The 11,894-nt window shown below is 63.3% G+C and overlaps 1 protein-coding gene across 2 annotated transcripts in view; it reads left to right on the forward strand.

Moving 5' to 3' along the window:
* Positions 1-11,880, forward strand: part of NTN1 (netrin 1) — a 160,068-nt gene extending 148,188 nt beyond the window's left edge. For both annotated transcript variants that reach the window (XM_034646931.1, XM_011227392.3), the window contains one exon: positions 11,497-11,880. In XM_034646931.1, the coding sequence (XP_034502822.1) occupies positions 11,497-11,825 (329 nt within the window). In that variant the 3' untranslated portion in view covers positions 11,826-11,880. The remainder of the gene's footprint in view (positions 1-11,496) is intronic.
* Positions 11,881-11,894: the final 14 nt, after the last annotated feature.

Raw genomic sequence — 11,894 nt, forward strand, 5'->3', positions numbered from 1 at the left:
CCAGTGCCCTGGACATTCCAGGAGCCGCTAATGAGCACCCCGTGTTTGCTGCCCCTGCCAGGTGAGAGCAGGCCCCGGGCCCCCCTTCTTCCTGCTAGGGACGTGGAGCTGGGTCTCCGCCGACCCGGGCAGCGGACAGAAGGCTGGGAAACTGGGCAGAGGGCAATGACCTGTGGCTGGCTGGGGGTGTGCGGGTGGGTCCCGCCCTGTGTTCGCTCAGGCACTTTCCACACGAGAGGGGCCCAGTGTGGGTAGGGCTGGGGTGGGCACCAAGCTGGGCAAGAAGGACTGGGGTCGGCAAGGCCAAGTCCCGCCTTGCTTGTCCCATCCAGGAAGTGCCCCTGGCGGGGAACGGTGGCCCGTTCTGGTCCCGTCTGCAGGGAAGGGGCACCTGCCCCTCAGTCTGGACGCGCAGACCCCTAACGTGCCGTGGGTCTTCAGGCAGGAGCCTCACCGGCCTGGGCCTGAGTTTCCTGTCACATGGAGGTGTCCTCCAGGGGACATGATGCCTTCTGGATAAGACCTGATCGCAGCCCAGCACCCCGGGGCCCACGCCATCTGCTCAGGGCAGGGGTGCAGGGTGACACTATGGTCTGCGGCCACCCAGCCCTCTGTCACCCTCGAGGGGACCCTGCCGGCGAGCAGCCCGTGGGGGACAGTTGTTTGCGTTCCTGTCCAGTCTTAGCAATGCTGGCCAGCTCCTCGGGGACACCTCGCCTGGGAGGGTCCCTTCCTTGGTGTGAATGCCCCTGGTGAGTGTGCTCGTGTGACGGCGTGCATGAGTGTGCACGTAAGGGTGTGCATGTGAGGTGTGCTTGTACGAGCAGGTGCTTGTGAGTGTGCACGAGTGTGAGTGTTGCATGTGCGTGCGTGTGGGCGTGTGGGCTCCTCTGGGTGTGCTTGTGTGAATGCCAGTGTGTGGGTGTGCGAGTATAGGTGTGCTCGTGTGATACTGAGCGTGTGTGTGTGCATGTGGGTGTGTGTGCAAGCATGTGAGCGTGTGCGTGTTTTCGCACGTGTGTGCGCGCATGCATGTGTGCCGGTGTGTGAGTGTGCATGTGGGTGTGCACCTGTGACTATATGTGTGTGTGCGTGTGCACGTGTGAGTGTGGGACTGTGAGCACGGGCACACGTGAGAGTGCGTGTGTGACCCTGTGTGTATGTGACCACGTGTGTCACAGTGTGGGCGTGCTCGCGTGGCAGTGCGGTGTGTGTGGGTGTGCCTGTGTGTGCCTGTGAGTGTGTGTGCGCGTGTGCGTATGCGTGTTCACTGCGGAGTCCGCACTCTGTGGGGCGGCGCCGTCCAGAGCCCCTCCTGCTGGAGCTGCACGCCGGGGAGGCAAGGCGATGAGGGTGACAGGACGATACTCTGTCCCCAGGGCTGTGTGGGGGGCCGCTAGGCTGGGACCCAGGAAAGGTTTCAGGCCACACCGCTCGCTGGTGCGGGACACGGCCCCTTCCCGCTCCCCTGACCTTCCATCCCGCCCAGGCCACCTGGCCTCCGGCCTCTCCTCCCCCTTGTCCCTGAGCTTCTTCCGAGGCCCTGTCCTCACTCACCTCCTCACCTTTGCTCCCCCTCCCCATCTCACACATCCCAGGAAGTCCTGCTCTGTCTTACACCCATCCCCACCCCTGCCAGTCCCTCTTCGCGCACTCATTGAGCGCCTGCTGTGTGCCCTGTCCTGTCCTGGGTGCTGAACTTATGGATATGGAGGAGACACTGACTTTGCCCTCAAGGAGCTTACAGTCTAGGAGGGGAGAAGGACACACAGACGAGAGCAGGGAACATGGGCCAGCCTGAGGTCCAGTGACTGATTCTCCAGAGAGGGTGTGGAGGGAGGGCTTCCTGGAGGAGGGGGCACCGGGAGCCTTTGCTCCCGGGGCAAAGCAAGCTCCCAGGCAGAGGGAGGAAGGCCTTGGGCACAGAAGTGGATACAGGCTGGGGAAGCGGGTGCTGGGTTTGGGGGTGTGGGGGCCAGGGAGGCTGGGGAGAGGCCTCAGCAGCCACAGCCACGTCCGCGTGCGCAAAGCACCGAGAGCCCACCGAGAGCCGGGCCTGCTCACGTTGGCCCATGGGGGCCTGGGTGCTGCCTCCGGCCTCTTCCTTCTCCCTGGGATTCGAAAGTGGGGGGAGACAGCTCACATTCTGAAAGGTGAGATCATTTCACTTTTGCCAGTTCTTGGAAAAATTATTCGTTCCCAGAAATGTTTATTAGTCACCCCTTTTGTTGAAAGACATTTTGGCACCACCAGATGGAAAAATCAAAATGCTTTTCACAAGATGATTTGTGTCAAGTATGCCTCCTGAGATCCCGCAAGGATTACTTCTGAGGTGCAGCTCGAAGGGGAGACTCCGTTGGCATCTGTGGGGAGAGCCGGGGCTCTCTAGGTTGTGCGCGTGCACGCACGCTCCTGCTTTCTCGGGGGCCCGTGGCAGGAGTGGGCCTGGGACCTAAGCGGAGCTGTCATTCACACCGACATGCCCCTGTGTGCCCCGGGACCTCCTGGGGCCTTGGCAGGCCCGGGGTAGGGCGTCTCCCTGCCTTCCTTCCCGTCCTTGCTGAATCCACGTGAACACCTGCGATGGGGGACTTGTGTCCTGCCCACGATATGCTGGGACTCAACGAGGTACAACAACGTGCTCCAGACCCAGGACTCCGAAGCCCGAGAGGCTTCTCCTCCCCCGTGCCAGGGCCCGGAGCCTCTGGCCACCCAGAGAGGGCACAGCTGTCCCTTAGAAAGCTTAAGGACAGGTCCCCCCCCCCCGCCCATGGGACCCTTGATCCCCATTCTCGGTAAGCCAGACACATCCTCCTTGGGAAACCGGCAGGTGTGGTCACTGTGGTGTTGGGGGGACGTTTAGAGTTGATGGAGCTGACGTGGCAGACGTTGTAGTGGGGACTGGGGGGCTGGCGATGGGCCTGGCACGTGGGGGACGGAGGTCACGGGCCGATCCCTGACGGGGGGGGCGGGTGTGGTTGTGCTGCCGGTGGTGGGAATGCCCGCGGATTACCGGGGAGCCGGTGGGGACGGCGTGACGGAGCCTGGCCCTTGCCTGGCTCTCGTCCAGCTGCTCAGGCTGGAGATCAGATGGGGTCGGGGGGCGGAGAGGCCCCGAACTCAGGCCTCTTTTTGTCTCACCAGCCCCAGGGATGCGGGGCCTCTCAGCAAATGAGGGCCTCTCCCCTTTTAACACTCCCTCCCTTTCCTTTTCTTGGCCTCGAGTTCAAGAGCTGTTCCTGATCAGCCCCGTCCCGGGGACGACGCGCCTGTGTCCACAGCATGCTGCGATCTTGGGGCTTGGGTGGGGGTACAGATGTTCTCGATCCCCAGGGGCCGTTCCTGGGAGATGCTCCCCCGAGCCCCCGAGCACCCCCCACAGCCCCAGGGAGTGGGACGCAGACCAGCCAGCAGCACGTGGCATGGCGTTTCAGAGGCTCGCTGACCCTTCCCTGGGGGTCACTGGCCCCCCGGGGATCCTGCGATTTCCCCAGCCAGATGTGACCTCCCCTCCTCCCCACCCCCAGAGTGCCAGCCCCATATGGAGGCCAGATGTGGAGCTGGGTCCGCGTGAGTCAGGCTGAGGTCGAGGAATGCGGGTGACCACCAGGTTGGACAGGGAGGGCCCAAGGGCCCCCGTGACAGCTTGACGGAAAGGCCCCTGATCCCGCAGGGTGCTGCACTGACTGGGCCTCCTGCCCCCCTTCCCAGCTCAGTGACTCCCTGTCCCCACAGACAGGGGAGCCCGGAGCCTGCGCCTCCCACCACTGCCCCTCCCAGCCGGCTGCAGGGTGCCTAGCTCCAGAGGGGGCTGCAGGCGGGCGGGCAGCTGCCGCTGCCTCGGTCCCCCTTGTTGGAGCTTCCTCTCTTCTTTCGTGCACTGTTTCCTCTCTGAGCATCCTTCCTTAGGGAGGCGGGGCAGGAGGGAAGGCTCTGCAGGGCTAGCAAGGCTGGCTAGTGAGAGGCGTCTCCTCCCATTTCACAGACGGGGATGTGGAGGTTTGGAGGGGTGGGGGCAGGGATCTGTCCAAGGTGCCTAGAGAGTTGGGCACCTTGGGGCTGGGACACTGGCTGTGTCCCACACCTGTGACGGGCAGCACTTGTCCTCTCTGCTCGTCGGGGAGCTGTCTCCAGGGTCAAAGAGCATCTCTGGCAGTGACGCAGGGCTCAGATGGGCATCCCTCCCCCCCTGTGGCGGGGATCGGATGGGTCCTGACGCTGCCCGTGCTGGGAGCAGTGCCTGGCACCCTGTTCATCCAGCACTCCTGCCCCCAGTCTTCGCACACCTGCCGTGTGCAGCTCCGCCGGGCTGGAAATAGGGCTAGGCCCCCGCCGCCACGCCCCGGGGCACCCTCCAGAGCAGGCTGCGGGAGGCGTGGGAGGGGACCGGGGAACCCTTCCAAGGGCTCGCAGGCACCTGCTGATTCCCCCAGGGGAACGTGGCTGGCCAAGGAGCAGCCCCCGGACTCTGGTGCTGTGGTCTGGATCCTGCTTGGTTCCTATTTCTGGGCCTGACGCCCTTTCTTCAGGGCTCCTTGGAGAAGCAGGTTCTGTCCTTTGGCTGTGGGTTGACTTTTATTTTTTATTTTTTAAAAGATTTTATTTATTTATTTGACAGACATAGAGACAGCCAGTGAGAGAGGGAACACAAGCAGGGGGAGTGGGAGAGGAAGAAGCAGGCTCATAGCGGAGGAGCCTGATGTGGGGCTCGATCCCATAACGTCGGGATCACGCCCTGAGCCGAAGGCAGACGCTTAACCGCTGTGCCACCCAGGCCCCCTGTGGGTTGACTTTTAGGATCTAGAGCCGAGTGGGGTGTGCAGAGGGTGCAGGACAGGACCCGTCGCTGCTGGACGCCCCCGCTCCAGGGCTCCAGCTGGGGAGGCGGGGCTGCCCTTTGAGCTCCTGCGAAGGGGCTGCCTGGAGGTGGTGGCCTTAATGGGGACTGGGCTGTGGGGTATGTTTGGGGACCTCAGATGGGCCACACCCCCACTGTGGAGCGCGTATCAATTTGCAGCCAGAAGCACCATCCGCATCGAGCTTTCTGGGAGCACTGGAGGCCACATGTCCAGGAGGGCGATGAGGGGCCTGGACTGAGGCCATATTCGGGGAGATCAACCCTCTTGCCTTCTCCTCCTTCAGAGCCCAGGACTCCCGCTGGTGCACCGGCCTGGGGCAGCACTCCTCGCTGGGCCTTCCTGGGGGGACTGGGAGGCAGGTTTGGCCGGCGGGCATCTCCTGGGGCTGTGTGAGGCCATCCTCCGGGGTGACACTCTGGCCTCTCTGGCCAGGACTGGGGTGGGGGGCGGGGGCCAAGCCAGGCTGTTTTGGTCCCTCCGGCCTGGGAGAGGGGGTCTTCTCTCTCTGGCTCCTTTGAGGAAGAGACCAGCCCGGTGATGAGGGCGCCCCACTGGGCAGGCAGGGCTCAGGTCCACTCTCCTCCCTGAGCCTCTGGCCAAGCGGGGTGGCCAGTCCCCCAACCCCTTCTCACTTGTGAAGGGGGATGCAGGTGGCCAGGCCAGACTGGGACCATTTCCCAGGGAACAGGACTCATGTCTTCCCCAGAGTTTCCCTCTCCGATTCCCGGATCTCCCGACATCCTCTCCTCTGGAGATCCCTGTGCAGTGAGATGGTCCCAGGCACCTCACCCCTCTCCCCTCCCAAGAACGAGCCTGAGCACCGGGGCGTGGCTGGGAAACTGAGGCAGCTTTCACGTTGCTCTTGGTTCTGAGAGAGAGAGGCAAACTAGGACTTCTTTTGCTGAGAGGTAAAAAGGAGGGACCCTCAGCTGGCCCTAAGGTCCCCACCTTCTTTGAGGTCTGAGGTCGGACTTTTCGGGGGTGGCAGCCCGGGGATTCCTGAGCACTCCTGTGCCGGGCTGTGGCCCGTGGCCTGGTCTGGCCACAGCTTGCCTCCAGCTCGCCACCTCGTTTCAGGCGGACGGCCGCGACACCTCATGGCGAGTGCGCGGGTCCCGGCTCGATGGCCCGCACCCCCGGCCCGCCCACTCGCTCCATCCCCTCTGGCCGGTCAGCATCTCCGAGAACAAGACTTGGCCCGGCTCCGGGCTTTCTTACCTTCAGGGGCGACTGGGAAACATGTGGTCAGAGCTGCATTTTATGAAAGCAGCTGCAACTCATGACACACTTTCTATACCGGGAGATTTATGGGGCTGCCTGGTTTTAATGGTTTCTGTGGGGTTAGTGTCCTCCCCCATTCGTCCTGGCCGCTGTCTCCGAGACAGATGGGTGACAAGCCTTCCCCGGCTGGACCGGCCCAACAGGAAGGTATGGCTGGGCGGGTGGCGGCGGGGGGGAGGCCGGGGGCTGGCCACCCAAGCCTCCTTGGGAGGGGCAGCTGCTGGGAAGCCCCTGGGGGCCCACCCTGAGCAGCCCATAAATCCAGGAGACCTCCGGGCGGCAGGAAGCCTCCCCGCAGAGGTGTCCCAGGGCTCCAGGCTTATGGGAAGAGGAAGATGCTTGGGAGCCCCTGTCCCCCATGGGGGCTGGTGCCAGGGCCCCTCCCCCAGGGCCCGGCCCAGCAGGTTGTCTCGGGCGGAGCCAGCGGATGAATGAGCAACAACTGTATACTCTTCCCGGAGCAAACAGCTTTCCTAGAACCTGGCCCAGGCCAGGAGCTTTGATGCCAGCAGGAGGTCCCCCAAACCTACCAGCAGGGACATAAGTCCGCTTAGAGCTACTTCCTGTCACTAACTGTCCCGGGAGGTGGCCGTGCCAGGTCCTCGGAGGGCCCAGAGCTGACAGGCTCTGAGTCTCTGGGGTCAGGGCTGGAGCTGGGGAGGAAGGCTCGGAAAGAACAGGGACAGAGAGAACAGGGCTGCCTGCTGGGGGCCAGCGAGTCCCCCCCGGGAGGACTCCAAGCACAGAACCTGGAGCTTCTCACTTTTTCGGATGCTTTTGGTGGCCTGAGAGTCTCCCAGCGTTGGGACCCGGGAGAGCTTGAAGCTCCCTGGAAGGACGGCCAAGGTCTGTTCCTATAGGACATGTGGGGGCCCTGCGCACCCAGCCTGCCCTGGGCCTGCCTCTGGGCCCCCCGCCCCTTGGCCAGGCCAGCCCACCTCTGGCACAGGCCGTTCTTGCCGACTGTGGCTTCCGTGGGCCAGGCCCTCAGGCCACCTCTCACCCGCTGGGAGTCGCAGCCAGCCCTGCAGCTGAGGGATGGAGAGCTGCGTGCCCCCCACCAGCCCGGCTGCAGGCTGGGATTAAGAAGCGGGTCGTCACAGCCCTGCGCTGGGGGCTGATAAGTCCTTCCTGTGAACCCCGGGATTGCTGGGGGCGGCGGGGGGCTGCCGCTGCGCCCTGCCTGCCGCCTTGCTATCAGCTGTGCAGCGGGCTGCAGGCGTGGGGGCTCCCAGGCCAGGAGACAAAGTGCAGCCTGGCCCCTAGGACCTGAGCCGCAGACGCCAGCTCCTCACTCCCCGTGAGCTTTCTCCTTGCCCCGTTCTGCAGACAAGCTTCCCCTCCAGCTTGCTCAGGGGCGCCCACAGGGGCCTCAGCTCAGCTGGACTTCCCAGAGCTGACCTCACCCATCCTGCCTCGAGGGCTCCAGGTCTCCTCCCCCCCATGCCTGCTTTTGTCCATGCAGAAAGCAGGGCCCCAGGCGCCAGGCACGCAGCTCTCTTGCAGCCTGAGCCCTCATTTTTGGGGGTGAACAAGGGCTCAGCGTCAGGGAGGGCGTTTGCAGTGTGGACCCCAAGATACAGGCTCCCCAGCTCGGCCACTGCCTCATGTCTGCGCTGGAGAGGGACGCCTCTGGTTTGCGCTGGGACCCTCGGCCTGCCCGCTGGTCCCAGCACGCCTCTTCCTGTCTCCGTCTAATCTCCGTCTGCCTTTGAGGGTCATCGCCCTCATTTCTGAAGACGGGATGGGAGATGCTCACTGGGCCCCCACGTTCTGCCCTCTTGGAGGTCACGCTAGGACATCAGTGCACAGACGGGGGGGCGTGGCTTAGGCATCCTAAGGGCTGAGGCTCCTGGGCCTGGTGTTTCGGTCATGTGGGTGTAAGGGGCACGCCCGCAGGCATCGTGGTGCCCGGGCGGGCAGAGCTGCCTGTGCCCGACGTGTGGGTTGGGGGTGCCACGGGCCCCCAGGAGACTCTAGTCATCCCGGGCTCCCGGCCAGCAGGCCCCGCAGAGGTGGCGGCCGTCCCCGCGCCATGCTGTGGCGGGCGCGCTCCCCGAGCGTGCGGAGTGGGTCTGCCTGAGGTCACCGTTTCAGTGTGCATTTTGAATATTTTCAGCTGGATGTGCACGGCAGGGACTTGGCCCGTGCACTGCGTGTGCAGCTCATACTTGGTGGGCTGCGTAATGTGCGGAGGCGTTGCCAAGGGCAGCGGAACTGTGGATTTTTTCCAGCATAATCACATGAATTCTACCGCCACCCTCCCCTGCCCCTGCGCCCGACTGTGCCATCCGGCTCCAAGGCCTGGGAGCCGCCAGGAGCTGCTGGGGTGGAGGGAAGATGGGGGCCGTTGCTTTATCCCAGTGGACCAGCATCTACCGCTCTGGTCCCTGGATTCTCGGGGACAAGGTGTTCAGGGGTGGGGCACCCCTTTGGGCTGCATCCCCAGTGTGGAGCAGAGCCCCTCCACTCCTGTACTGGCCGGGCCTGGGGAAGTGTGTGTGTGTGGGGGTGCTGCTTTGGATGCCCTGCCTGGTCCCAGAACATTCCTTCAGGGGAGGGAAACTCCAGACCGGGGAAGGTGGGGCATGGGTCTCCAGTCCTCCTGCTGTGTGAAGGGCCACATTCTTGCCGCTCCAGAGAGTAAGAAGGGCCAGCGCAGGGCCTGACCAGTCCGGCTAGCTCTCTCTGGCCTCCCCCCAGCCCAGCTGGCCCACCTCGCCAGGGCTGCCGTCCCGCCTGGCCCTGGGCCGACACCCAAGATCCGAGCCCCCAGTTCCAACCGGGCGAGTTTGCTCAGGCCGCCAGAACCAAGCGTCACAGGTTGGGGGCTTAAGCAACAGAAATTTATTGTCTCACGGTTCCGGAGGCCCGAGTCGGAGATCGAGGTGTCCGCACGCGGCTTCTCCGGAGGCCCCCTCCTCGGTTTGCAGGCGGCTGCTTCTCTCGGTGTCTTCCCTCCGTGTGTCTGTGTGTCTGTCCTGATCTGCTCCTCTCGGAGGCCACAGTTGATTGGATTAGGGCTCCCTCTAATCACTTCCTCTTACCATAATGACCTCCGCAGTGACCCTGTCTCTGAACACTGGTACGTCCTCGGGTCCTGGGGGGCTCACACGTCGTCCTGTGAAATCTGGGGCCAGGAGACGTGGCTCAGCCTGTCCCCACTAGATGCCCAGGGCCTGGGGTCACAGCCGCATTCCCCAGGCGCTTTCTACAGCATCTTTCTGGGGCCACCCCCTGCCCACCCCGGCTGGTGGGGTGGTGGGGGGGAGGGCACTGTGGCTGGGCCGGGGTGTCTACGATCCCACACAGGGAAACAGCGGCATCCTGACGGAGCCTCATTCTGCATTCAGCTCAGTCCTGAGGAGAGGAAACCGGGGTTCTCAGGGACGCCGGCTCCCCTGTCGCTTAGCCGAGGGGCACTCAGTTGCCACGGTGACCTCCCTACGCACAAACACACGGCCCAGCCACTTCTGCAGGCTGGAGAGGGCTCCCCACCCCACCTCAGAGTTCACACTGAGTGTTGAGTCCCTTGGTGACAAAAACATGGAAACGGTTGCCATGGCAGCCATTCTTTGGAGCCCTCAGACTGGAGTGCAAAGTTCAGGATGCCCAGGAACGGCTGAAATGAAATATGGTAAAATCTGCCACGTCCCTCACCCCAGAAGGACGAGCTGGAGGGTGGCGGACCCTCCCCTGGACCCCTCTGTCCCTGAACCTCCCCGGCATCCTGGGCCAAGTGTGGGGACAAAAGGGGAACAGGGAGGGCCCTGGGAGTGAAGGTGGCAGGGTGGGCCCCAGAGACCTTGAGAGAGGCTGGCCAGCACGGGCGGCCAGGCCAGGCCAGGAGTGGGCAGGTGACGAACGCGCGGCATGCCCCGGGGACATGTCCTCGTGGCTGTTGGAGCCACGGGTTGGTTTCTGCAGGTGTAATCTGGAGAGATGCGCTGGTCCTTTTCCAGAAGGGCTCAGGCCCACTCATCCGCCACAATCTTCAGCCTGGTCCAGGGGTAAAGGATGCAGGGGGTGGCAGGCGGGCTCAGCAAGGGCAATGTGCCCTGTTCTGATGGTGGGGACGGGGAATGACTAGGTTTTCCTTGATCGGTCTGTGCAGCGGAGACCTCTCCCTTTATCCCCTGGCATGATTATGTGCCCTCCCCTAGCAGTTCCCCAATGGGGCCCCATGGGGCTCTGCTAACCCGAGATGCACTCGCCGAAGAGGTCTGCAGTCCAGGTTGTTTGGGAAACCAACACATATGGATACACACGCACAATTTGTAGATCGAAGGCTCTGAAAAGTCCTGCAGTAAGGAAACGTCTTGACTTTGTTTAACCCAGAATTTCACAAACCTATTTCAGCAAAGTTCCCCCTCTGTTTCTTTAAAAGGCATTTCCTCCTACTTTTAAAATACCTCCTAATGTCCTGCAGAAATAACATTAACATTTACTAGGGCACTGATTCTCAAAGTGTGTTCCCTGGAGTGGCGGCAGTGGCACCACTTGGGGATTGGTCAGAGAGGCAGACTCTGGGGGCTCATTCAGATCTGTTGAATCGGAAACTCTGGGGTGACGTCCAGAAATATGTGACAAGCCCTCCGGGGGATTCCGATGCAGGCTCCAGTGGAGAACCCCGTACTAGGGGATGTTTCAGTGGAGAATTAGGAGGAGAATAGCCTGGGGAATTGGGAGAGAGTCAGGAGGGAGGGAGGCAGCCTGGCAGGGATGGGAAGGGGGCAGTACAAGGACCCTGGACTCTGGAAGGGGTGCCACGGCCACCCGGAAGGGCAGGTCACGGTACCCTGCACCTGGCACTGAGATTGGGTCAAGGGCAAGGTTGTGTGTCTGGAGGTGTCATGAGGCTTGATGTTAAGGGCTTGGAGCCTTTGGAAATGCCATGGCAGGAGGTGGGGGGGCACTAAGGTGGTTCCCACCCAGACTGCCAGGAGTGGCCCGGGCTGCTCTCACAGAGGGCACCTGTCCTGGGCAGGCGGACTCTGCCCAGAGTGCTGGGAGGAGGGGTGGTCAGTTCCTGTAAGCTTCTTCTAGCCTTGCTGGCCCCAGAGGGGGCTTGTCCCCAAAGGCAGTGCTTCAACATAGACATAAGGTAAGGCTTTTTGGAGCAGCGGCCAGGTCCAGGTGTTGGCAGGTGGGGTTCTCCCGATCAGCTTCGGCACCACCCACGCGTGCCCCAGGGGGGTACCCTGTGCCGTCCCTTCTCAGCTGTGCCTTCTCCATAGGACCTCGGCTCGGAGAGGGCGCGGGCAGGCAGGCCCCACCTGGCTACGGGAACCGGGGGTTGCCCAGGCGGCACTCCTCGGCCCCGGGGGCTCACTCTCCCGCTTGTGCTTCCTTGCAGCGGTCCAGATCCACATCCTGAAGGCGGACAAGGCAGGCGACTGGTGGAAGTTCACGGTGAACATCATCTCCGTGTACAAGCAGGGCACGAGCCGCATCCGCCGCGGGGACCAGAGCCTGTGGATCCGCTCGCGGGACATCGCCTGCAAGTGTCCCAAAATCAAGCCCCTCAAGAAGTACCTGCTGCTGGGCAACGCGGAGGACTCGCCCGACCAGAGCGGCATCGTGGCGGACAAGAGCAGCCTGGTGATCCAGTGGCGGGACACGTGGGCGCGGCGGCTGCGCAAGTTCCAGCAGCGCGAGAAGAAGGGCAAGTGCAAGAAGGCCTAGCGCGGAGGCAGCGGCGCGCCGGGCCGGCGGGCGGGGCGGGGGGCCGAGCGGGCTTTCCCGGGCGGGGGT

The sequence above is a fragment of the Ailuropoda melanoleuca genome, chromosome 17 (genome assembly GCF_002007445.2).
Source record: "Ailuropoda melanoleuca isolate Jingjing chromosome 17, ASM200744v2, whole genome shotgun sequence".
In the NCBI taxonomy this organism is placed as follows: Eukaryota; Metazoa; Chordata; class Mammalia; order Carnivora; family Ursidae; genus Ailuropoda; species Ailuropoda melanoleuca.